The following is a 26,916-nucleotide window of genomic DNA, read 5'->3' as shown; positions in this document are numbered from 1 at the left end:
GTAGGAAGCATGAATTTCAACAACAATCCTCTTTTGGTATTTATTAAAGTTTCATGCTTTCACTTTCCTCTTTTCTTCCCCAGTGATGCAATGTTATCTGGAAAGCAGCCCACAGGGTATTGATGGGGGAAGAAAACAGAAAAATTCACCCAGATTTGTGAGTCTGCAGACGAGTTTAAAAAAAAAAAAAAGGACTAAATAAAACCAAACTAGATGCAAGATTTTGCAGTGAGTGAAAATGGCTGTTCCACAAGTATGTATTAGTACTATTAAAATGCAGTGCTGCTCTTTCGACAGTGCCCGTATCTTGAGGTCACGAAGCAGAAAGTTCTGGTCTTGTATCACCAAGCCCGTAGCTCTGCCTTGGCCCTTGCACATGTGGGGCAAGAACACACAAAAACCATCTGTAATCACAGATAAGTCAGAGAGGCCATTTCTGTGCTTACCACAAATTCGTTACAAGCTGGGCATTTGGGCATCTTAATTAAACTACTGGACACCAGCAATACCTGCAGCTCCTGTGTCTTATTGCTACCTCACGGTTACGCTCCATCCTTTGGAGTGTCTGGGCTGTGTGGACTTGCACAACTGTGTGGGGAAGCAAAACCAATGCGGAGTCCAACAGTGCCATGAGATTAACCTTAAGCCAAGCTAAAACCTCCAGGCCTACCTCTTTAAAAAACAACAACAAAAAATTTAAGTACTTTTTTTACACAGCAAATTAGAAGAGGAAGTTTTAGGCTATGAAGTTTAGTAATGAGTCAGATGTGGACTTTATGTACATTTTAGTTTGCAAGAAAACAGAACACGTTTCAGTCTGCCAGAGCAGCAAGTACCAATTCCTTCCAGTGGCTGCCAGTTCTTTGGGTGCCCAATGGAAAGGTAGAAGGAAGGAGGCCTGGGGGAAAGGTCATTACTATCATTTTTAAATAATCTTCCTCATTCTTTTAATTTATTCTTTTAGTTTTATTTATTATTATATACATTTTTGTATAATTTTATTTATTATTTCGCACCATGCTGTTGGGATTCAACACTGTCCCAAATCTTAGATAAATAAAATGAAAGGGCAGCCTGTTGGCTGGCAAGAAGCCTCCTCTCAAGCAATTTTAGACAAGCATTTAAGTGGGAATCAAACATCAGCGCTTGTGTCTCTGCCCATGTAGTGCCAAAGCACCGCATGGAGGAGGCTCTCCACCTAAAACCAAACAAAACTGATGGTTTCTCAACATCATTAGGTACCACATCTGTAAATGGGAATATCGTGCACACCTATATTTATCTAAAGCAAGTCCAGGACACAGTAATGACTTCAGCTGTAGCCCTTAAATGGTATGCCCAAAGCATTTCTTTATCCCTTATGGCCACCTTGCCTCTGACAAGGCTTCCCACCTTCCATCCTGCCCAGTCCCCATGGAACCTTGTACGTACCTTTGTGGTGGTTGTATACATATATATATTTTGTGTAGTGACCCAAAAGAAAATATAGGCAGCTAGGAATTAATTGTGAAAGCTTGTTACAAGATGACTTTGAATGACACCAAACCCTCCACTTTGTTACTCAGTTACTCTGTGCTGTTAAAGGCTCTAATAACATCAATCCCTGACAGAGCAGAGAACAGTCAAGGAGCTGCAGGTTCCTCTGTGAGTTTCTTTGGTAGAAAGTTGTTTCAGTACCTAGTACCTTATTCAGTGGAGGCCTAAAACAGTTTTTAAGAGGGGAAAAAAAGGTTATTTTACTGTTTCAACATTAAATACACTGTCAAATTTAACAAATGTTGCTGAGTTTAGGTCACTGAAAGCATTCTGGTAAGTTGTGCTCTAACTGCAATTCCCCCTTCCTATTTAAGGCACTGAAAACAGCCAGATTGACACAACATTATTGGAAAAAATTATATTTTGGAAGAACTCACTACAGAAGGTGACAGAATTCCAAAAATCAAATTACATGAAAATATACATCGCAATTTTCTTTTTACATTAGGTGAGGAAACTCTGAAGTAGAAGGCAAAGAATATGAAGGGCCACAGAAGAGAGAAAAGAGTTAAGGTGGGAAAGTATTTTTGATACCAAACCCAGAAATTAGTCATTTGAAAGCCTACAGATGTGCATGCTTGAATTCAACTTTGAGAAAAAACAAGCCTCCCATACACACACCCCTACCCACAAACAGGCAATGAAAAAGGCAAAGGAAAAAAAAAATCAAAAATCACCCAGAAGAAAAAGCAGCTCATCCTATGTTGGACTAACTTAGTCAACTGAACTTCCAAACAAAAGCATTCGAGTTCTCTGGAAGGTCAGAACCTATCAGGCTGCTTAAGGGTGCTCCATGGCCAGTTTTATTGCTATACCCAATTCAAGAAGTATGTGCAATTGGGTTTTATAACGGAGGAGGGGAAAGAAAAAAGCACCTTTGAGACTACAAAGGTCATCGTAAAAAGACACAAGTAATTGATAGCAAGTCCTTTCAGGGTTTAATTAGGAAAAACCTTAACTTCTGATGAGGGAATAAGAGGGAGCACATTTCCAAAAACCAAAAGAGATGCTAAACTTTAATAAGCAAGAGATTTTAATTAAGCCTCAGTGGGTCAAAGGAAAATTAAGTGGGGAAAAAAAAAGTCTTTATCTTAATTGGTTTTAGTTTGACATGCTTCACAAGTTTTTGTTGTTGTTGTTGTTTTTGCTTTTTGTTTTTAACTGATAGGAAACAATGAATAGGGAGAGAAAAAACCTGCTAAAATCTTTAGAATTTACACGATTCTTATCCTAACTACAGACAGCATTATTTGGTACAATGTGTATTTGTGGATGTACATGAACAGTATATATATTATCCGGATCATGTTGTGCTATGTACACATCTTTACAATTCTTCCTGAAGGTTAAAGCAGTTCATTAGATTTCAAAATGCGTAATCATCTTGTGTTGGCACTTGTTAGGCTCTTGTCAGCATTGATAACTGGCATGTTTTATTGCAGCCCAGTTCCAGCCAGTGTTTGCCAACTTGTAACAACAGAAGTCCAGCAATAGGTGGGTAGAGTGCAGGAAAAAAAACAGTGCCATGTTTCTCAATTGAAGACCTACGAAGAAATCAAATTCATTAAAATAAACCCCCTCCTGATCCTTAATTATTCTAAGACCTTAATCAGTGTTTCTAATTAAAGATATTTATTGTTCAGAAACTTCACCTACCTCTGAGAGAAGACACATAAGTTCAAAATCATCGGAGACAGATTTGAATTAATGTAGTTCTGAATTAGTGCAGTGAGTATCTGAGCTCAAGTATCACACTTGTGAGCTATTACTTTTAAGTCACTTGTCAAGTGCACAGTGTATAAAGTTTCATTACTCAAGCTTAGTGCAACTCACTAAGACTTACCATTTTATACCTCATTTATGAGCAACAGATGCTGACTGAACAGAAAAGCACAGTACAAAATGACACAGCTTTGTTAAATACCACAGCTACCAAAGCAGACTCGTAGTTGAAACCCACTTCTCATCCAACTTCTCACATCACTCATTCTGGAGGAGTCACCAAGACTCGGAAAAGATTTTGCCTTCCAGAAATCAATACTTAGTATGTGTCATGAACGTGCTTTCACTCTGGCCAACTTTAATATGGCAAGAAAATTAAGGTCAACTGAGGATATTCTGGAGTGCCTCTCACAGCTACTCCCTCTTTCTCTAAAAGGGAAAACTTTCAGTTGCATTAACAATTCTTCCACTGGAGTTTTGGACAGCTGCATAAGAGATTCTGCTCTTTTGCCTGGTCTTTGGGTAAATACTAAGCACTCGTCATGCTTTCTCTATACTGGAAAAAGTTCATTTCAATCAAAGCTTCATTTAAGAGATGTCGTAATACCAGTTTGTTACAAACAGAACTTTTTTTTTCCCCTCCAAACAGAACTAATTTTTAAAAGAGCATAAGAGAGAGGATCTAACTCCCATACTTCTTTCTTTCCTCATCAAGGAGGTATCTAAAAGGAGCATTTTAGTAAATGCAATTTTAGAGGTTTAGACAGTGAAATCCCATTGAGTTATGGGCAATGTTGTCATTTCCCCCTCCCCACTTTTACTACCCAATACAGATGTTCATGTGGTTGAGGCTTTTTTGCCCAAATGGGTCAAAGCTGTTTATTTGCCAGACCAACCACTAAGAGGGCAGCTTCAATGAAAGTTTGCTCTGAAGAGCGCAGGTAGGAGATCTATTAGCAACCAAGGACATTAATGCTGGCATGCTAAGGAATAAAGTACATACAGGCCAGGTGTTTAAGGGCCACACTGTAGTTAGTACAGAGCTTTCTATGAGAACTTACTGTAAAAGATTCCCCTAGTAAGAGGATGGCATTATTCCAGTTATAGTAAGGACTACTGTCTCCTTGAGTCAGGAGCTCATTTTATTGGGGGATAAGGTGCAAATATGATCCATCAACTACTCGCAGGACAAAGCTAGCAAAGGTTCTCAGATGTGCCACTGTTCAGTTTCCAAGAGTAATCTGACCGTTTTGTCTGAAACTATAACTAGACCTTTCCAAGTAGCATTAAGTTATTTGGCTCTGTTAAGGAGAATACAACCTTTCTTGATAGTAATTATGGATAATATCTCAAATCATCCTCTTTGATATCCTAGCACACCTTGTTTGTTTGTAAATAAACCTTCCCCTGGATATGTGAAGCAATCCTTTCTAAAAGGCTTCACAACAACTTCACCAAAACCTCAATTAGAGCCTGCAAGCAACATGCCACTGGTATCTGCAAGAGAAATTCCACATGTGTATTAAAAACATCTTGTTTGTCTCATCTCAAGTTAAGATTCAAATAAGTAGTCTTCACAATAATGAACATGAAGGAAGGCGTATTCTCTTCTTAATTAGCACTAGAAGTCCTTAAGTGCTTAATAAAGCAGCACTAATACTGATAAAAAGAACTTCACTTTTCAACAATGCAAGCGCACCAGCAAAGCTCCATAGCGTAGGCAGAGGGGGCTGTTACTGCACTGCAGCTAAGGTTAAGTATTTCCTTAACCATAAAGTCATTAGTATAAAATACAGCCAAAGAAATGTCCTGCAACCAAGCTGGTTAAAAGGAAGGGTGTGAGGTTTTGGGTTGTTTTTGAAAAATAAATAAATAAATAAATAAATAAATAAATAAATAAATAAAAATTGAGCTCAGCAACACTCACCTAATCCAGAAAACTCTGAAATAGAGTCAATCATCTGAGTTGAGGAAGATACTTACCCTGAAAAAAGTGAAGCTACTAGCTGCTGAATAAGTGTCACTCAAAAGCAGTTTCTTGGCTTTTTCTTACACAGCGGGCAACTTTTCTTTTGAACTCTCCGTTCCTGTCTTCTCTCCATTCTTTCTGTAATTGAATAGACATCTTTCAGAGGTCAGTGCTATAAGAACATACAAATTCCAGGAAGAATCTAGATGTTTATATGTGTCTAGATAGTAGCCATCCAACCAACATTTAAATTCGGTTACATTTCTTGAGCTAGTCACTAAATACCTGTGACATTCAGGGTTTAGAAGGCAGAGATCACTCCAGGTTTCTGTGCAAGTTACCCACAAGATAGTGAAGATACAGCTGAACCTTCCCCCTTCATGTTTTGGCCTTCTCCAAGATTAACCTGGTCTTACACAAGCAGCTCCCAGCATCAAGGCTGATATCCATTTGTTTCATTTTGCTTTACAAGCAACAGTCTACAGACCTGACCCTATTTGTACAGGTTATAAAAGTTAACTTTATCTGAGAGAGCTCAAAGTGCAGAACATCACAAAAATGTGGCTAAGGTTGATGCATTGGATCCTACCTTACAGTTAGACACTGAAGTAGTGAAAAAAAGTTCATGAGATGCACTGTACTAGGTTATACAGATGCTAGTTTTTGGTATAAGCAATATTTGCATGGTTAATTTTTCCCTTGAGTAGCAGGCAAAACTCTTTCAAACCCTGTATGGAGGATGTAGAGCCAAAGAAAATAGTGGTAGCTGATACATCCTAACATGCATCACCTCAAACCACTCCTTGCCGCAGTCACCATCTTGACAACTCCAGCAGGTCTCTCTCTTGTCTACCAAATGCACAAAAAAATGCTACTAATTAACTTGTTCTCCTTTTCCAGCAATTAATACAGCAAGCTTTTCATTTGTTGGATGGAGACACAGGGCAGTTTATGCAAGAGGGCATAAGGCCAAGGAAAGCTTTGAATTCACGCCTTCTTAGCTTCACATACTTTGGTTTTGTTTCTATGTTTTAGATTCGTAGCTCTGTGAAACAGTGTTCAGAATTGAATGGCAAGTGATGTTCCCAATTTGACAGCAACCTCTCCAAAACTCAGGTCATGAACTGTTCTAGTTGCCTATGGCACTGTCTGTTCAGGCTCCTGTCCCTGTACTTTTGTCCCTGTACTTTTCCCCCACTCCAACTGCAGCACACATTGGATTTTCTGTGAGGCAGGTGTTTTTACTCCCTACTCTTACATTGCTGTGGTCACTAGCACCCATGACGTTAATGATGCCTCAATATCATCCTCACAATCAGAGATGGATTTAAGTTCTTGTTCCTTCAAGTTGGGGCAGGGAACACTGCGTTTTCTTACAACTTCTTAAACTTTCACCATAAGGCTCAGAGACCTACTCACCAGTGGGTAAACTTACAACTCCTTTAAAATGAGTAGCTTTACACATAATGTCTATCACTTGGCCAGAAAGTGACCCTAAAATCTTGTACCCCTGTTCTGCCAACCACAGGAAAAGACTACAAAAGATAGGATGCCAACAGGGTGATAAGCGTAGCTAAAAATACCACCTTTCTCCAGTATTAGGTCACTAAACATTCAACATACATGAGATTGCAAACAGCAACTCTAATTGCACTTCTAGCATTTCATTAATACACAGCTCCTCCCAGTATTCTCAGGTTTGCCAGCAGGAAACACTCACATATCCTGGATATTTGTTTCCACCAGCAACTCGACACAAGGGGGGATGTCCAACACTCACAAGAACGTTAGACAAGGACTTCTTCCCCCACCCCGTGCCCCATTAGCTTTGTTTGGCATGAGACTATTTCCACCATTAAGCCCACAAAAATAAGAAAATAAGAATAACCTCCCTAAATTCTCCATAACAGTACTGCATGTGTTAGCCTTTGCTGAACTATATGCCACAAGTAAATAAACATATCTCAGTGCTGAGAATTCTTCCCTCCACAAGATAAACACCTATTAGCCTACTATTCAGCTATAAAAGCAGCTCTTTCAGATAAGAGATGCATTTATACAACCCCCAGCACACGACACACTCCATAAGCACTATTTTGCATGGAACGTTTGTGTCTCCCTAATGACAGGAGTCTGCACTGTAAATTCCCTTTGTTTTCCTGTCGCTAATCCATGCTGCTCCCCAATCCTCAGCAAGACATTCATGTCAAGGGTAACGCTGAAGGCCAGATGTCCAGTGAAGCTTCCAGCTGCATCCTCAATGCACAGATCTAGAGTCAAACCCACAGCTTTGATCTAAGGTTTAACAGCACTGCTGTACAGAGGCAAACGCAAGAGAGTCGCAGCACAGTTGTGCTGACGCCCCCACTGCATTTTCTCTTCCTCTTCAAGACAGCAAATCAGCATCTCACAGGATTTCTTATTCAAAACTTTAATACACTAAACAAGTAAGAGTGGGAATCAAAACAGGTTTTAGAATACATTGACTTCTGCAGCTAAACTTAACAGCTGTTGGAAGTGGTAACTGCATACCTCACACAAGCATCCTCCCTGAATTTTCCAAGATGAAAGGAGCTAAAATTTACCCGCAGGTACCTTGTGAGCACGAATTTACTCCAAATAAGTGGATTACTGCATAGGAGAAATTAAATTACCGCCTATGAAATTTGACAGCATCTGTACCTTGTAGCCTATATGAAAGAAACTTGAATGTACTTCATTAGTTATACAAGGACTAACTAGTAATTATGTTTCACAGCGCATGGGCTTTCGTCAGTAATTTCTTGCTAATAACTTAGCTTAGTTATAAAAGATTCTTCCAAAAATTAGTGCACCCTCTGTTGCACTGAAGTGAAACTGTGTAGCAAGAGGTTTAGCTTTCTATACCAAAGACCATGTGCAGACCAAGAAAAATCTTACCGCTGCGTCAACATTAGCAGGAGAATCACCATTGGGATCCGCCAGCATAGAAATTACACTAATCATTATAGTTTCCACCGTGTGGATGGGAAGCCAGCGTTCCTCAGGTTTTTCATAGCCATATTTGTCTTCTCCAGGCTCATGAAGAATTGAAATGCAGACATCGCCATTCTTGTCAACTACAAAACAGAACAAGGCATGTTTCAGTAATGAACAACGTGCTGGCATTTCTTCAGGCTAGTTAGGGAACCATTAACTTTCATTCCAGCTAGTCTGGAGACAAGCCGGTGAAGAGACTTTATGGAAAAAAAGGAAAGTAATTAATTGTTAAAGAATTTAGTCTCTAAGAAGTGATGCCTTGGTCAGTTATTCTGACCTAGAGTTTTGTGGTAGGCAGGGAAGGGGCTAATTCTGACACCAGGCTACACTTTGCAAGACTATTTAGACAGGCTCCACTACAGCATTTTTCTGGTAAGATCAGCAAATCAGAGGGTGCCTTTTTGTGTCCCACAGCAAAAGCATCACCCAGATATTACTGCAGTAAATTGGAATAGAATTTAAGTTGCTAGAACTGGAATCTGCCCAACAAGTATTCTGATATTCCTAGGGTTGAACTGACACAGTAGCAGAATATCCTCTGGTCTAAGATCAGCACCATGCTGGTCTCCTCTCAGCTTTCCATGTCCAGACACTGACGTTAAAACCTGCACAGCCTTCCTCTTTCCCCATAAAAACCTTCTTCTGTTTTGTGTTATCTTTCTACCTATGTCCAGCAGCCCAGGAATAAATGAAGCTTTAGCAAGAATCATCTTCAGAGAGGCTAAAAAGATGCTGTTACTTCATGCATGGAAGACAAACTTGGGCCTTCTATATTGAACCACCAAATAGTAAAGGAAGATGAAGTACTTAGTGGCATGACAGATGGCAGCTAAAAAAACAAGGTTCTCCTCAGGCCAGATTTTTGCATTACATATATACAAAAAACCTCTACAGTTACCAAGAATTCAGAAAGCTAGTAGAAATACTTAAGGAGCAATCTTTCAAATCAGAGTTTTTAAAAACTCTGCAATGGTTACTACTTCTTTTTGAGGTGAAGACAAAGTAAATGCAGAGTTTCGTATTTCTGGCCTGAAAATAAACCCAGAAATCTTTATTCACAACACTTAGTTGCAAAATAAATTGAAACTTTAGCATTTCTTACCATTTGGATGCCAGATTTCTGTGATGAACTTCATTTTTGGCGGCCTCAGTGGATAGTCTTTTGGAAAAGTAAGATGAGCCTTGAAAACACCACCTTCACTGGGGAATCAAAAATATCTTAGTAGAGTTTCTCGTAAGCTTGAGTAGAAGGCTGGAACTTAATGATGCATCAAAACCTGCAGGTTTACCCCTCACACAGCTCAATACCACAATGCTAATTTACAGTAGCAGCATTTTCATATGTAACACGAAGAGTTTCTAGATTGAGATCCTTTCACAAGATACTGCCAGTTCCCTAACACTTGCTTCTTTTTTAGAATTAGGACGATGTTCCAGAGCAAAAGCAAATGCAAAAAGACTGCACAAAAAAATCACCATCTGGAATTACAACTTAAGTTTTTTTCCTACTGCATTTATTACTTTTTTTTATAGTTAAAGGTCAGCCAATAAATCCTGTTATTGCGACCACAGTAAAGCCCAGCAGATACTCACTTCTATTCTTCCTTTAGGACACCTTAATCAGTCCTTCTCTCTTGCTCTGGATCTGTAGCAATAAGCCTCAAGTAAGAGATACAGGAAAACTTCTTTGCATCTCTAGTGCTGCTTTTTAAAAAGTTGCCAGTACCACCTTTTCAGCACTTCGCTAGACAACTCAAACATAACAGTGAGAGATTTCCCACCAAACTGGAGAACAATAATAAACAATAGATATTCAGTTCTCACGGGGGAAGTACACACTTAACTGAGGCAATTGACTTTTTAAATAATGAGGTTTCAAAATCCAGGAATATTCACTCTGAGAAGCAGGAAGGTCTGTATTAAAAACAAAACCTTTTAACATTTGTCCTATTATTGTAGTTTCTCGTAACAGAAGTTTATAACCACGCTGGAAACAGCAGCAGGAGGGATTACAAGAACTGGAGCACAAGCTCTGGAGAATGGAGTGCGAGATGCGGTGCAGTGTGACAGGCCACTCCTCGGTGGCCACACACAGAACAACTGTGGTAGGAAAAAAAGCTGCTCAGCGCATTTATCTTCTCTGGGCTTGTAATGGAGCAGGAGCCAGGATTCAAAGCCCGCAGGCTACTGAGAAAATAACAAAAGTCTTACCACCAGCAAGAAGGAAAATGTGCAATTCTAGCATGTGTCTCATCTCTAAAAAAACAAACAAATAAATAGATGACCAAGTCTAAATAACTTGGCTCTTAGAAGAGGGCAGCTCAGGGGACATGAACCAATAGCATTCATTTTCCACACGTTTCAGAAAGTCAGGCAGTTTCCAGAGAATTCTTGCTCCTGGGAAGGCCAAGAATCCCAGAAACAAGACTGGCTACTTTAACAGCCCTGCTAGTTAAGATAAAGGAGAGTTAGATTACATGTGTTGATAGCTCTAAAGCAGTAAATCTTTCTCTCATGGTTAAAAAAAAAAAAAAAAGTTCCCCCTTCCCTTCTTAAAGGAGCAGTTAAAGTGCAGTTGTCAATCAGGAGATATCAGTAATATTTTTAAGCGGCATTTCCGATACATTAGTCCCAAAAGAGCCATTCATCAAGTCCAAAGGAATGAGACAAAAGTTAAAAGCGCTGATTCTCTGGTTAAATTATTCTGTTCGACTGCCACAGTAAAATAGATCAGGAAGGGAGGATTCAATGTAATACTATCTTGGAAAGCAATGACTAAGGACTGGAACAGCAGAGAGTTTCCTAGGTCAAAGCCTGAAAACAAGCTCTGCACTCAGGCTGGGGAGGGGGATAGGAGGAGTAAAACCCAGCAGGTAAACACCAAAGAGCACACACACCTCCACACGTGCTACTGCAATGCTTAGATACACAGGAAAAAGCTCTATTGGAAGCAGTATGTGTTTGCTGACCGTGTAAAACGGCCTGAGACTGTAATAGTTCACTAGCAGGCTGTTCACAGGAGGTCACAGACCCAGATGAAGTTGATTTGTCTCATGAAAGACTTGAGGAGCAGGACGCAGTGAGCTCCAGAAGCCAAGCACCCTACTTCTGCATTTAAGCACTTACTTCAAAGCTTGAAAATGAAGGTATATGACAACTTGGTGTCATGACAACTAGAACCGACCTCAAGTAAATACCACTAGAAGGCTTTTTGTATCAGTACTTTACCACTGGAACAGCTTAACATATGAGAATGGTTCATCTTTAAGAGGCACACTTTAAACTGACCTCTTTTAGGCATAAAACCTTTCCCAGGAGCAAGAAGAAACAATCATACAGAAGCTCTGAGGATGAGACAAATCACTCTAATAGTTATAGCCTTTGCCCACTCCCTATAAAGAATCAAATCACACTGCACATACCACAGTGCAAACATATAGCTGCATGAGCACAGCCAGTGTTAACTCCAGGGGAGACAGGACTGAATGCACTTCATGATTTTGTGTTCAAATTCCAATTAGAGGTCCCAGTCTATGGGAGCAAGTAAAGAGTTTTAAGAGGAACTATTCAATCAAAGCTTTTAAAATGAAGTTTCCCAACGATTAGAATTTGATCAGCATTAACACACCCTTGTCACAAGGGAAAGTTCTCCTATAGGGAATTATCACTTATGGGGGCTAAGATATCCTGACTTGAAGGCTAATTCCACAGCCTGCTGCAGCTTTATAAGTACACGCCTCAGTTGAGTATTTTCCTGTAACCACCAGCACTAAGTTGGAGTGTTTAAGTTTGCACTAGTGGCTAACCTAGAACCTCAGACCAATAAGGACAGTGGCCTGGGTGCATCTGCCTTAAAGGCACGGAAAACCCAAGTTTTCCCTTAGCACTCCCTATTCCTTCCCATATCTACAGCAGTACACTAAGGGATCTGTGTTGCATTTGTTCCCAGGGTAGCAAAACAATTTAGAGCTTCTATATAGCAGATTCTGCCATTTACAGATACTTTACTAGCAACAGAACAGCATTACCTAACTTAGTTATCTATGAACTACTCAATATGGAGACTTAGGTTATCTTCTGCTCACTTAAACCAAACTAGAACTAGTAAATCAGAGTTTGCTCAAGTTTCTGTACAAGTAGCAGTACTTACTATAGTGTATCTGGAGGACCAATAATAAGGACTTCCCATCGATAAAGATCATTGTCATCTATTAAGCCCGCTGAAAAGCCTTCCACTGGATTTTTGTTGAGCTCTGTGTAGAAAAAAAAATTCAAGAATGACTTTAGGCGTCTCTGATAAGCATTCGACTTTCTCCGTGTCTCTACAGGCGGCCAGGAAAAGTAAACAAAAAAGCTCATGATTCACAGTGATTTGGTGCCTACCGACGGACTTAGGGTCTGCAGGAGTATCCTGAGCTCCCTACCGCACACAACAGCGTATTGTCCACGCGGAGACGCACGGGCTAACGCCGGAGCTACTTGCCAAGTACATCATGAACCAAAGTTCACTTGTCTCAGAAGGGCTGAGAACTCGGGACGCAAGGATGAGGGCTCCTGCGCTAGCTACCGAGTGCCTGCAAGTCAGAAACACAGATTTTCCACAATTAAAAATAACATACTACAAGAACACTGAGGAGCCAGATTAAAATAGAATATATTTGAGCTGTGCTGTGAAGACCGAAAAAAATAAAAAAAACACCACACACAAGAACAAAGTCACACTATATTTTTAAACTAACATCCTGCTTCCCTTAAATATTTTCTAAAAATCAACCACTTGTGCCATGTGCCCGGGGCTTCTGGGGAGAATGATTCCATATACTCTGAAACACTCTATTCAGAGTGAGCCTAGAAGGTGGCAACTCAATAGCATATAAAAACAAGCTATTGGAGTTGCTTTTTCTTTTTTTTAAATTAAAAAATATTTTTTTTCCGCAAGTGATAAGCAACAAAGGATTTTAAATTACCACAGGCTACTGCCAGGTTGAAAGCACATCTGGAAATCACTGTGCAAAATTCAGACAAGGCTGCAGATTCCACTAAGCTTGTTTGGAACCTGCCGCAGTGAAAGCAGGAAGATTTGGAAGCCAACAGATCAAACTAGTTCTGCCTAAAACTGCAACTGGGAGAGAGGTGGGGAGGGAGAAAGGAGAGATGTCATCTTTTAACCAAGAGCTTCAAGTCAAAGAGGAGTGTAAATACCATAATGATACCAAATTGAAATTCTTAATCTAACATTTGAACAGCATCTCTGAAGTCCTTACTAATCTTTGATATTTAGGATGGGAGAAGGGAAGAAGTCATTCCTTTAACAGGTCAGTTTCCCCCCTCCCCCCATCAGAATAAGTTTTTTTTTCTTTAAATAATTACTACTGCAGTTATGTCTATTAGCTATTATGCAACCGCAGTTATTTAAAGATGTCAGCGTCTGCTTCTGTAGCTAATCTATTCATTCCTTCAGTTCACATTGAATAGGACGAGCATCAGACGCCACTCTTGCTCGGCACTACATTTCAGAGGTCCCCAGAAGGTCGTCCTCAGCTCAGGAGAGGACTTCACATTACGGAAAGGTGGCTACTGCCACGTCCAAAGTGATTTGCCAGCAAGCTTGTGAGGAGCATTAGACAGTTAGGAATTCAACCACTCAGAGCATGGTTCGAGCAAAGCTGCAGGAATCTACCCAAGCCCTAAACCTTTGAGCCCAAAGCCGGGGGGAGCCCTCACAAAGGACAGTCAGGATCAGGCAGATGACAGGAATATTCACTCAGGGTACCCTGGAAGGGCTTTTCCCAGGAGCTGCTCAGTGGTGGTTCAGAATTCTGCCAGGCTGACTATTGGCTTCCAATGGGAGGAAACTGCAAGAGACAAGTGGACCCAAATCGTGTTTTCCTTTTTTCATAAGACAGTGCCTGAAAGAAGAGTCATATCACAGGCTATTTAACCAAGATACCAATTTCAGAAACAAGAGGTATAACATGACCCCACTCCTGCTGAGGAGGCCAGTTCTTGTCTCACAAGACACTGGAAACAGCATGAACTAGAGGATGCTGCTCAGTTTTTGGTGAAAGGGATAGAAAATAGGTAAAGGCATCACATGACACCAGAACTAAAGCTTAAAAGTAGCTGCTGCTGGAGGGACTGCAGCTCCCCATGTCACTACTTCCCTGCTCAACACACAAGGAGTCCTACCTACCGCCTTATACTCGAGTACACCCTCCTTTTTCAGGTATAGTCACATATGACTTGTCTATTGATTGTGCAGAGGGGAATTTTGTCCTAAAAAGACACAACCCGTTAATGCCAAATTCTGTGCATTAACCGTTAAAGCTCAAGCTGCTCTCACTTAGCTTCCTTGCTGCTCACCAGTTATCATTTCTCACCGATAAGACAATAAAGAGGTCTATGAAAGGTCAGATTTAGGAAAAAATCAGCATGCTTCTGTCTATCCACATACCCCGTGCTATTCTGAAGCCCAGCATGTTTTTTTTGTGTGTGTGTGTGTGCTATTTCCTTTTTACATCTGCATCAGCCTCAAAATCAGAGCTCTTCCTTACTCTCAAGTCCTTTCACACAGTTTTCATACAGACCCAGTGAAACCCAAAGCTCACTCTGACTCATGCTTAAGACCTCGCAGCACTTCATTGTGGAAAATCTTGGGAGAAAGAATGGGATTGCTGGATGCCAAATCTAGTAATGCAGAAGTCTGTAAACTGCATGGAGGGGACAGCCATTGACAAAAATCTTCAGTTATCGTCATCAGGGAAACAGGAGCTTGCCAAAAAGCTGATTTATGGAGCAGCTACTTTTACTGAAGATGGTATCATTTGCTTCTTATAAAAAGATGGGGTTTTCTCCTTCTTCCCCGCCCCAGTAGCAATAGCTGAAGCCCAGTAGTTAGTGCTTACGAGTAGTTCCTGCTTACATAAACCCTGAAGCTTAAGATAAAACAGGCTTTGGACTTGTTACCTGTCCTGCAACATGGGGACCTTCTCCAGGACTTTCTCCAGGAGAATTAGAGAGAATAACCCCCAGCAAATTATACAGATAAGCTGGATAAGAGAGCTCATTTAATGCTAAAGGGAAGACTAGATAAAGGGGGGAGGGGAAAAAAGAAAGAAAAAGGAAAGCAGCAGCAACTCACTCAGGGAAGTTTTACATTGGGATGTAGAAGAAAAAAACCTACACACACAACACACATCCTCAGCTGCCTTACTCTGGGGAGCTGTAAGCTGCTTGCTAGCGCTGGTGAATGCTAAAGCCTAGTTTAGGCATTTTCTTTGTTGTTTTCTCCCTCCTCCTCCTCATTTTGTCCCTTTTTCCTCCTTCTCCTCCCCTGGCCAGAGCCAATGCTGTGTATCGAAGGCGAGCAGGTAGAAGCGCTCATCTCCTCCCGGCTCTCAACTGGGGAATCGGGGGAGCCCTCGCCCCGCTCCGAGCAAACGCTGCCGCGAGCGGCCGGCCGCAGCAGACGCCCCGCGCGGGCGACGCCGCCGCGCGCCAGGCAGGGCCCCCAGCTGCCCGCGAGACAAGGAGCCACCTGCTCCGTCTGTCACTTCCCAACCGCTACAGCCATTAACCACTTGCGGGCTGAGCAAGTCTCGGCAGGGACACACGGATCCCAAAGCAAAGGATCCGATTCCCTGCTTGCAAAGGAGGAGAACGAGCCCTTCATGCGGCTCCTCTAGAGCCCTGCTGAAGGGGAGAGCTAGCAGATAAGTCCTGGAAAAGCGGGTGTAGCACATCTATGAAGAGCCGTATCCCTCTAAAGGTTATTGTCAACTGTTGAGCTTTATTTACACAGGAGAGATCATGTATTTTTTTTAAATATACACTTGTATACACTCAAAAAATCCCCATCATCTCTATAGTAAAATTTAAGAGCAACTTTCCAACTACCGTTATGTAGCATGCGCTACATATGTATGCACTAAGGTTTAGTACTTAGAATGGCTTTCTCTGCATTTGAGCCTTCATGCAAGAGAAATTCTTCTTCCCTGGGGACAAAAAAAAAAAAAAAAGAGAGAGATTCTTATATTTGCTCCAGGAACAGTGTCAGGTAGAGCCCTTGGAGCCTGAGCAGCAGCTGAGAGCTACGGCCGCCCAGGCCTGGGTAGGTGCCAAGGAGCCCCATACTGGGAAAAGAATCCTATGGCCAGCTTGGAAATTTAGACCTTCAGTTCCTTCAATCCTACTGCCGAATCCATACCTGATTTGGGAGACACAAAGGACTGCTGGCCCACAGTCCAAAACTGTTTAAAACCAGAGCAGACTTTACTGGGCAGCCTCCCACATAACCTGGCAAGGCCAGAGCTCACTGCTTCTCCAGTGGCTTCACTTTCAGTAAACCCAAGGTTACTGTTGCCTTAAACTTGAGCCAACACAGGATCATGAGCCGAGCTTCCAGTTCTCAGTGTTTAGTTTACACCGAGCTACCAACGTTCCCACATTCAGTAAACTTGGCCTTTATGGAAGCCAAGAGACTTTCACAAATCCAAAAGCAAAACAGCGTCAACAAAAATGACTAAGCAGAAAGAGCCCCATGGCTACGCGCAGCAGCTATGTCCGGCATCCCGACTCCTTGGCGCAGCCAGCCAGCCGCCGTGCACCACCTCCAGCGCTGCGAGCTGCGCTACGCAGGAAAGACTTTGAAAAATACACGTTCTGCAGTGTTTTTAAATAGCAGCCTCTTCAATAAGAGACATACAGCCTGGATTTTGTGTAGTCCGTGGACTGAGTTCAGGATCATAAAAGCAGCCTGAGCCTCAGCTAAGGCTACTGGAAAACATCATTATCCAGCAGTCAGCTCCCAGAACCAGACAGGAATGGGCCACACCAGAAGTAGAACCGGCTTCTTTCTTGGTCACCTTTGCTGGGCCTCAGAAGCTTCTGAACTGTTCTCAGAGAGAAAGTCAGGCGATAGATCCCTCCTCTATACACCGAGCTGGGACTTCCAGGCTGTTAGATACTTAACTGCAGTCAGTTAACGACTTCCAGGACTTCCTCTGCTGTCTACATACCTGCTGGCAAACCTTTGATTCTAGAAGATTAAGGGTGAGTTGCTGTTGAAGCAACATGATCTCCTTTCAAAAATGTTTTCCACAAGCACTCCATATTATCCACTTTCATCATGTTCTGTCTTGCTCCACAAGCTCACCCAAAAAATGAAAGTTCAGCCAAAACAGCAGATACAAGATGCACATTCCTAGTAGCCACTTTGGCAGTGACAAGCAGGATAGCAATTAAGACATGGAAACGTCTTCGTCTCACAAATGCACTTCTAGTTATTTTGGAAGCAGACTGAATTAGTAAGGACAGATCCGTGTTAAAAAAAAGTCTCCATCAAACTTCATAGAGAAGGTTGTACTGTTAGCATTAACCAGACAAGTAGCTCAAAGGCATTTTCTCAGTGCAATGAAACACAGCTTAATGAAGGACAAGGAGGTTATTGTATTTAATAATCCAAATCAATTTTCTTAGTCGAGTTCACAACTCTGCTCCACAGCACTAGGTCTCATGAAGGAGCAGAAGCTGCTCAAACTCCCACAACAGGTCTTAGGTGAAGGTTATCATTTGGAGAAGTTTGGATGGATGCAGACTGGGATTCCACTACTGTGGTGCCACGTTAGTCTAGACACAAGGTCAGAATCAAGTTTCCTAGCTATATATTTATATATATATATTCTGGAGCTGCACATTCACATGAGCTGGACTTACTTGAAGCCAGATAGTCAAAAGCTTGACTTTTAATACACAGACTGGAAGCTTATAGGTCTTCAGAGGTGTCTTGGTTTTTAAGAAATTGCCCATAGTCCCCAAGTGCACAGTTAGACTGCAGATATTCAGCTGCCTCCAACCCCACAATCCAGTTTACGCAGCTCATGGTCCCAACCTGTTCCCAGATACCACCTTACCCGAGTCCCAAACACAGGCAAGAAGAGGGATGAGCCACTGAGACACAATCTTTCTGTAGCTCTCCACACCAAGCTCTACGTACTGTGAGACTAGGCCTTTTGCAACATGTCACACTGAGGCATAAACACAAGGAAGGTCTCTTCCCTTCACCCCCTCCCTTCTGCATTCACTATTACAGAAAAATCTCTGCAAACCAGAACAGCAGAGCTGCGGAGCATCCAAGGAACCCGTAGGTCTTTTCTCCCAGGAAGATGTTCTTTTCCTATCTGAACGAATGTGCACGGGACACTGGAAATTCTGAAATTTTCAATCAGTGTATTTTGTGATTCATAGGTTTGTTTAAGGTTTTGATATACTTACACTTCCAGAGTTAAGACTTCCTTAGCAGAAAGTTCAGAACATATGTTAATGTTAATATTTAGCATCATTTTAGTAGAAATGGAGAAAAAAAAAATCCTGAATTGCCTGGATTGCTCAAAACATGCTTTCTGCATATTATCATGGCAGCATCTAGCACAGTAACACCACTTGAATCAAGAAGGTAGCCTGCAAAAACATCCCAGCCAGGCTGATTAGGAGGAGGAGGCGAGAGTAAGAGCAAGGGAAGAACCAAGAGAGTCAAGAGGAGGGTAGGAACCCTGAGGGTAGGTAGGTCCATGCTGGAAAGGAAGCAGGTGCCCACCAGCTAACATTCAGTGGCCACATTCATCCACCATGCTCAGTATAAGGGAAATGCTACCTTCTTTTTTGTCCTCCGTGTCTATTAAGTGTTTTTGTTGTTAACAGGAGCCAGACAAGTATTAGGCACGTGCACGAATCTGTCCGCGTTTGAGGTGGTCACAGCCTTTAGTTGACAGAGACCTAATTAGGATAAGTAGTTCCCTAGACTCCACCAATTATCCCATCCCAAAGCAGATGTCAAAAACGGGTCAGAAGACTCACTTTCTACAGCACTTATTTCTCTCGCCTAAAAGGTAGCCTGGGGAGATACAGATGTCTACAGCAGACACCACTAGAATTTGATACCACAAATGTCATCCTAGGTATTGGTCACACAGAGGTAGCTGAGCCTAGTATAGGTAGTAGAAAAAGTTATGTTAATTTATCTGCAGCTGCTCGCAAACAACTAGTAGCTTAAAGTTATAAAAAACATCCCACCATCTACCTTCTGAGTGAGAATAATGCACACCAGCTATGAAAGACAACTCAAGAACAAGGCAGTTTATGTACAGGAACAGAAGGAGATTCCAAGACATCCAGTAGAAAGTCTGTGTCGCAAGACTAAGCCATGGGGAGAGGCTAACATTTGTCAGCTTTCCCCATCATATACATTAGAAGTTGTGCAAATCAGGGACACTTCTCCAGCTTGTTCTCCCTTGTTTTTAATAGGAATAATAGGCTTGCATACCCTAATCTGAACTACATTGTTATTCAGAACTGTTTTAAGATGATAATTATCTCTTTAAGTGACTCCTCACAACATCATCTGCTGCCTCAGCTCGGTGCTGGTCCTACTCCAATGCTCACCATGTTCCCACACCGATATGGTGATGGGTGCATGAAGGGTTCTCCTTCGAGTGACAATTCACAGCAAGACAGACTGAGCTGCCTTTACTCTCACTCTAAACCAGTTCAAGCCCTGCTAACATTCATGCCCAGGAGAGCAGTTATTTCTATGGAATCCTATTTCATTCAGATTGCTATACTTAGTGTTCTTACAGGGTCTGGATATCTGATCTCTGCTCCAGCTGATCTGCCTTGGATTGATCCGAGAGTGTGGAAAGAAGAAGTAAATAGGAATATTTACATTTACAGGGTAGCCTAGAGCTCAGACCTATCAGATTCCTTAGGCAAAAGACATTGCAAGGCCAGTCTTCTGACAAATACCCCCCACACTACTGAAAGCTAAAGCACAAAGCAGTTGCAAAGCGGTAACACTGCAGGTCTGCAATGCTGTGGGGCCTATCCCATGCCCACACCAGCACTTCTTGAAGTTTACTCCTGGAGAACATCCCATGTGCTTGAAGAACATAAAGGAGAAAAAAAAAAAAAAAAAAAAAAACAGCCTTCAAGGCAGCAAACAAGAACCTCTGGCTCAAAACAGATCAGAACGTATTTAATGCAACTATTATTGGAGGAAAATTTAGCAGAACACCTATTCTAGGCAAACCTCTTCTGCAAAGTCAGATTTGCAAACAGGTTAGAAGAGGAGGACTTCGACAAGAAGGAAAAAAAAAAAAAAAAAAGAAAAAAAGTGATATCCACCTCCAAAAGAAGCCAACTCTCTCATCTTAGGTGAATGGGCATGTAGTGTTCCGAGTTTGTCTTATGAAAGAAAAGGGGAAAAAAAATCAGGAAGAGATACAGAAGAGTCAAGGCAGAATCAGTTATAATTACAATAGATCATTTTATTTTGAGGACTTAACTCTACTTGGTTCATTTCAAATCAGTTTCTTGGAGCGGAGGAGAAATCTATTGACTTGCCACAGTAGTTTTCTTTTATTGTTTACATTTCTGTAGCAAATAGTTCTTTAACACTACAGTTAGAATCATGAGTAACAGTAACAAGGCAAAACTGTTTAGTAGAATTTGAATGATTTAATATCTCCAAACAATTATCTTATCAATAAATCAAGAATTCCTCTAGGAAAATATTTTTGCAGAAGTATTAGTTTTACTCCATATTTTACAGCATCTCCAGCAATATTCCCCCATTCCAATATTCTCTAGGAGAACAAAACAACAATTCTACTGTCAGATCCAGATATGCCAATACTTCATTGCCACTCACAGTGCCCAGCCTGGGGGGAGCAGAGAAGGAAAGAGCTGGTTTATCATCAACTTGGGTCTTCCTCCAAGAAGTTAGCACCCTGACTTAAACAGAACCAACCAGCTGTCATGATACCTAATCCCTTAACGAGGTGAGCTTCTGAAGTAGATTTTTACTGGTGAGCAGCTCATCCTGTTGAAGCAATTGGTCATCTAGTCCCTCTGATTTATATTTAGCTTCACCTCACTTTCCAAAACTGCCAGCAGCCCTGAACTTTTTCACTAGTCTCTGCAACCATAAATACTCTTTTTTTGAAGAAGCAGATGGATAACTACCACGTGTCTGGGAGAGTTTGCCACAAGTTGCATTCATTATGTTATGCGCAGTGCAAGAGACACTCAGGCTGCAGTCACTATAACAAGGCACGGACTTCAGTAACGATGTTATCTCTAAACTCACTATGAGCAAGGTAGCTTTGATGCTTCTGTCAACACATCCTCCCGAGGAACAGAGCTCTCATCTGCTGCGAGGGGGCCCTGCGCTGCAAGAGTGTTAAGGTGAGTGATACACACATGCTATATATCTAAGCATCCCAAAAAGCAAAGCAGTGAAGGCTGCTGAGGTTTATCTAAGCAATATCGAGAGATTCCTTCCTAAAAAGGCACTGAAGTTTGACAAGTGCAGGACCTTAGTCTTTAACAACTCAGTAAAGAACAGAATTTCTGGTCAAGCAGACTGAGCTCTCCGAGGGAACACACACAGGACTAGCATCAACTTAATACTCGGGATCAGTGCCACTCAAGCGATTGCCTTGCTGTAAGCCAGGAAATAGCCAGCACACAGCTGTAACCAAACACTTGCACCACCAGCGAGCCGAGGGGCTGTATCACCTCAACTCCAGTCTACAGAGCAACCTTCACTCCACAGCGCCCTCGGAATTTGCTATTCAAGTACCGTAAATAGAAATCCCATTTGATTGGAAATTCAACTAGCTTAGTGGTGGACAACAAGATTTTTCCACACAAAGAAATAAGGATTGTTTATCTTCACATTAAGTATTTAATACAGTTTTCCACCTTGTTAATTTTTAACTAGATAATTTTGCTTTGAAATAGGAGCTGGATACACCTTAGATTGAAATAATGCTGCATTTCTCATGTTCAGAAAAGGCTATCAAAAATGTACTGAAGTTGATTTAGAGAACGTTTTCAGTACAATAAAACTGTGGCCAGCAAGGGCATGGCTATTGCATGTTTTCAGCAACCCATGCTTATGTTAACAAGAACTTGCACTTCTGGTTCCACTGTGCTCTACCGATTAAACTGCATCCTCTCTACATGATTTTGCTGTGTGAAGCAGACAAGTCTGCCTACTCTAACAAGTCTGTGTCAGCACGGATTTGGCAGAAAGATGAAATAAAACCATTTAGATAAGTGCCTCAATCTGCAAAACCCTTGGGCTTGAAAGATCTGGAGACCAGAAGGGTAGCTTTAAACTCTCAATTGCCTCTCTCTTCTCAATAAATAAATACAGTTTGGGGCTATAGGGAGAATGCCCCTTCCCCCCCCCCCTTTTTTTTTTTTTTTTTTTTTTTTTTTTTTTGCAAGTGGGGCAGGTGAGGGAGGGACGGACAGACACTTTACTGGTTTGATGCTAATGTATAAAATGTATATAAACTAATGTATATGTTTAAGTTCAGAAATACTCCATTCTTACGCAACTCTCCTGTACCTGGATGGGCTGCAACTTCAGTTTTATACTATTACTCATCTGTAAAAAGATGAGTTTCTCTTTCAAAGAGGAAGGCCCTACATGTGCAGATACCTTTACTGGATTTTAACACATTTCCAGGAAGTGCTGGATCTTGCAATTAAGTTTGAGGAAAAAAAGCAAGCAGCCATTTAGTTCCACAAACACCCACGCAGCAGACCCTCCCCGCAGCCCTCAGCAGTTCCTAAGCACTCTAAGCACTAGTGCTTGGACTGGCTTTGAGAGTCAGAGACCACTACTCAGCAGGTCCTTTACACCTCCCCTCCCCAAAGGGGCAACGTAACAACAAAACCCTCCCAGGGTTCTGCCTGTCTCACTTGGAGCTGCTCTTGTGCCCGAGCACGGGCAGGCACATTCAGAAACAAAAGCCAAGCTGCTCTATACCTCTGTGACATAGATCAGCACTTCACTAGCAAAGGCACTGAATTACTTCCCATTTTAAATAAATAAATAAAGCTATATTTTGAGACTGCCACTCGTTGTCCTCTCCCAGAGGATTATAAGCATCTAGAACATGCTGCATAATAGGCATGTTGTATATGTGATGCTGTGCTACTAGTTACGTGCTGAAGTTGCAAGTCGGCTTGCTCCAGAGGAGCAAGACCTCTGTCTTCATACACTCAATGGACCTTCTGGGGGCTGCACTGCCAAGTTTCCTTAATGTTCTCTGATAAAACAAACAAACAAACAAACAAAAAAAACTTTGGTTTTAAGTCTGACAAACTAGATGGCCCTCCAGTTTGACTTCCACTTTAGCAGAGTTTTCAGAGTAAATCAACAAAAATAAAAATAGAAACAAACAAACCAAAAAACCCAACACACCCTTCATTATATATGGCCACATATCATAAATGCCTATTTTTCCCCCCTATAACACCTTTATTAAGAACCAAAGCATACAACAGTTAGAACAGGTAATGGCTCTAAAAACTGTTTTACCCTCCTTTGACATTTTTCCCGCCCTTTTAATGTTAGAAATACCCATCTAGTATCTCTTCATCCATTAGGGAGTTGTTATACTCAGCTGCTCCAGCATATTTGGGGTTTTAGACCCCCCTTAAAACTTCCCTTCACTTCTGGATGTCTTGCTCCAAGCCTAACAGCTCCAATTTCTTATGCTTGATTAATGCTGCTTGGGTGAGCGAGTGATCCAGCGCACTCTAAACCAACTCGGGTCACACAACTCATCTCTACCACCTGTTTACTGTCCTGCAACTCAACCACTAGATGCAACCCAATGACTCACCACACCTGAAATAATTCAAGAGCTGCATGTAGCAGAAGGACTGAAATATCAGCCCCATGAGAAGAAAGAATGCCACAGTGTTGATTTTTGATGTGGGGAAGAACAAGTATTGTGGGTGTAAACAAAGAGACACTTTGGGGCAGCTCAGACTTGGAAGAAGACAGCCAGCAGTAGGGAAGGAAGGTCAGACATCAGGAAGCTGAGTCTCTGCATTGTGACTTCAAGTAGCCTGCCATCAGAAAAAGCGGTCTCAGAGTCTAGTTTCAGCTCAGATGTCACCTAGGTTATTAAAAATGGAAGAAACAGTTTTCCTTCTCAGGTCAGTAATTATACCAGACAGGACTTGTGAAGAGTTCAAGACATTACTTCAAACATCCACTACACTGAGCTGTGCACATTCATAATAACTCTTAATATGCTAATATATGTATTCCCATGTAGGATACCAATGACATTAACATTACTTAGAAAAGCAAAGCCCACAAAATGGTTGTAACATTACTTACAAAAGTTTGCACTTGAGTCAGTGCACTTGAATGAGTATCAGTAATAGGAGCAACTGGAAAAGCTTACCAGTTGTTAGCGTGACACGTAAAACCTTCAGAAGGGAACGAGCAGGAGGATTTGGGGGTTAAATTCCATGAATCTAGGGTGATCTACAAGCCCATTTGGGTATCCAAACACTCTGTGTTCACAGAAGGTCTTAAGATCCAAAGAGAAAGAGGTAGAGAGGAAGGGAACAAAACAATAAATAAATAAACCACCACTACATGACAGAAGCTGACAGCCAGCCCTCACTTTTTGCTATGGGAAAAAAAAATCCCAGTAACTAGAACTAGACGGCTGAGGAATTAATACCCTAAGTTATCAAAAGCTCATTTTTACCACATTAGAGAGCACACGGCCTACATGATTTCTCCCATAAACATGTCATCTATAAGGAAGTGAGAAGCGACGCTACCGAGCGCAGCCCAGTGCTCGGGCAGGGAGCCCATCCCAGCGCTGCCGGCGTCTCGGACACCCCTGCACGCGGCCGCATCTCCTGCAGGTACCAGGGCACGGAGCGCAGCGATAAGCACGCTCGAGCCCGGTGATAACTCGCTCGCGTTTTCTTTTTAGCCAACGTCACCTTCAGGGAATAAGTGCCGCGCTGCGGTTGGCTGGGGTCGAGTTGCAAACTTGTTGTCACCAACTCCGGCGCGAGGACGGGTCTGCCCACACCTCAGCGCCCGGGTGGCTCTCGCTACTTATGTAATTCTCCCCCTCTCCCCATCGCATCTCCAACCTCCCCACCAGTGACCGCGGCCCAAACCCTCCTCCGGTGCCTTGGGCAAGGCACCCCGCGCGCCGCATGGCCTTATGTGGCCATGGAGCCATTGAGGCGGCGACAAAAAAGGCAACGGGCCCGCAGCGCGCGCGGGGGGAGCCCGGCGGCTCCGCTTCTCCTCAGGCCCGGCGGCACCGGGGCCGCATTGTGCGCCCGCCGCCGGGCCGGGCCGCCCCGCGCCTGCGCGGCGCCGGGACCGGCTGCCCGCCGGGACAAAGGGACCGGGGAAGGGAGGGTTGGAGGTGGCACCAACGACTCTGCCCCGCCGGGCCCGCCGCTCCGGCCCTTCCTGCGCCAGCTCCTCCTTCGCGGCCGCCGGCCCGCCCCGCCGGAGCCCCTCGCCCCTCCCCGCCGCTCGGCCGGGCCCCGGTGCTGCCTCCCCCCCCCCCCACACACACACACGGTGCTGCCTCCATTCCCCACCCCCCCCCCCCGCCCCGGTCCCGGTCCCGTTCCCGACAACAAAAGCGCCCGGGCGCTCCAAGCCGCGGCCGCGCCGCGGAAAGAGGCCTCGGCGGCCCCGGGCGCAGCTCGCACCGGGCCCCGCCGGCGGACACGGGGGGGCCCGGCCGCCCCTGGCCGTGCCCCCGAGAGGCTCCTCCGGGCTCCCGCACGGCGGGACGAGGCCCGGCGGGACGGGGGCAGCGCGGCTCGCGCTCCCCTCCCCCCGGCAGCGCCGGCCGGGCCGCTCCCCCTCCCCCTCCCGGCCTAGTTCCCGCAGCTCCCGGCGCGGCGGCGGCGGCGGCGGCGGGGGGGCGTAATCTCCCCTTCCCCCTCGCACCGCCCGCGCCGCCGCGGCCTCCCCCCGCGCTCAGGCCCCGGCGCCGCCGTTCCCCCCTTCCCCCCCGCCTCGGTTCTCCCCGCCGTTCCCCGTGCGGGCTCCGTCCGCCCGGTACCTGCTAGTTGTCTCCGCAGTAGCAGCGCGGACTGGAGCTCCGTCATTCTCCCCCGCTCTGCCCGCGGAGGGAGCCCCGGTAGCGGCGGTGGCGACGCGGCTGCCGGTGCTGCGAGCGGCCGAGGCGGCGGCGAGTGGCCCTGAGCCCGCCCGCAGCGCGCCCCGCGGGGGTCTGGCTCCGCGCCGGCCGCCGCCACAGCACGCAGGGTCCCTGGCAGGGGCTCCGTGCCGCCTTCGCCGCCCTCCTCCTCCTCCTCCTCCTCCTCCTCCTCGCCGCCACCTCCTCCTCCCCCCGCCCGCCAGGAATTTCGCTGCACTCCGCGCCGCGGCGCACACGCGCACTGCGCACCGGCCTCTCCGCGCCGCCATCTTGGGAGGGCGCGCGGGGCCGCGCCGCCGCCATGTTGAGGAGGTCACATGCATTCATTTATTTATTTCATTTATCTATCTGTTTATTTATTTATTTCCCTCCTCCCCTCCATACACACAGCACACTCTTTCCCCTTCTTTCAATTCCTGTCTGCAGGGAGGAAAGGGGTGGTGAGGAGGGTCTCCTTCAGTGAGGATGACCTCGTTCCCAGTGGCTGGACCCCAACAGGGCTGAGAGCAGCGAGGTTCTCCTCAGGGATACCTGTTCACACAGAAACGTGCTCAGAGACGGGGTGAAGGAGTTTGTAATGAACAACCTGTGGGCAGCTTGTCCCTGCTTGGAGAAAACACTCAGACTGCTGCCACCTCCCCAAATGTCCTA

At 43.8% G+C, this 26,916-nt stretch overlaps 1 protein-coding gene across 2 annotated transcripts; it reads right to left on the bottom strand.

Annotated features, from left to right (window-relative positions):
- Positions 1-1,879: 1,879 nt before the first annotated feature.
- UBE2G1 (ubiquitin conjugating enzyme E2 G1) lies at positions 1,880-26,319 on the bottom strand. 2 transcript variants are annotated; one of them, XM_088530104.1, is made up of 6 exons: positions 26,167-26,319; positions 12,396-12,498; positions 9,348-9,445; positions 8,147-8,325; positions 5,242-5,365; positions 1,880-3,080 (listed from the first exon to the last, which is right to left on the bottom strand). In XM_088530104.1, the coding sequence occupies exons 1-5, from the start codon at positions 26,210-26,212 to the stop codon at positions 5,279-5,281; spliced, it is 513 nt and encodes a 170-aa protein (XP_088386230.1). In that variant the 5' UTR covers positions 26,213-26,319; the 3' UTR covers positions 1,880-3,080; positions 5,242-5,278. The 2 variants fall into 2 exon arrangements, with proteins under 2 accessions (XP_088386230.1, XP_010218419.1); XM_010220117.2 differs by lacking the exon at positions 26,167-26,319 and having other exon boundaries at positions 9,348-9,440.
- Positions 26,320-26,916: the final 597 nt, after the last annotated feature.

The sequence above is a fragment of the Tinamus guttatus genome, unplaced genomic scaffold, assembly GCF_059628265.1.
Source record: "Tinamus guttatus ecotype Peru unplaced genomic scaffold, ASM5962826v1 Tinamus_guttatus_pri_ptg000356l, whole genome shotgun sequence".
NCBI classification, from domain to species: Eukaryota; Metazoa; Chordata; class Aves; order Tinamiformes; family Tinamidae; genus Tinamus; species Tinamus guttatus.
The sequence above is the reverse complement of the archived record's forward strand: the minus strand, read 5'-3'. Positions and strand labels throughout refer to the sequence as shown.

Bases quoted from the DNA above. Each gene is read 5' to 3' on its own strand.
- UBE2G1 (XM_088530104.1), bottom strand. From the start codon at position 26,212: ATGACGGAGCTCCAGTCCGCGCTGCTACTGCGGAGACAACTAGCAG. The intron at 8,326-9,347 runs GTAAGAAATGCT...TCTGTTTTGTAG, and splicing joins AGAAATCTGGCATCCAAATG to TTGACAAGAATGGCGATGTC. The intron at 5,366-8,146 runs GTAAGATTTTTC...ATTCAATTACAG, and splicing joins CTGCTAATGTTGACGCAGCG to AAAGAATGGAGAGAAGACAG.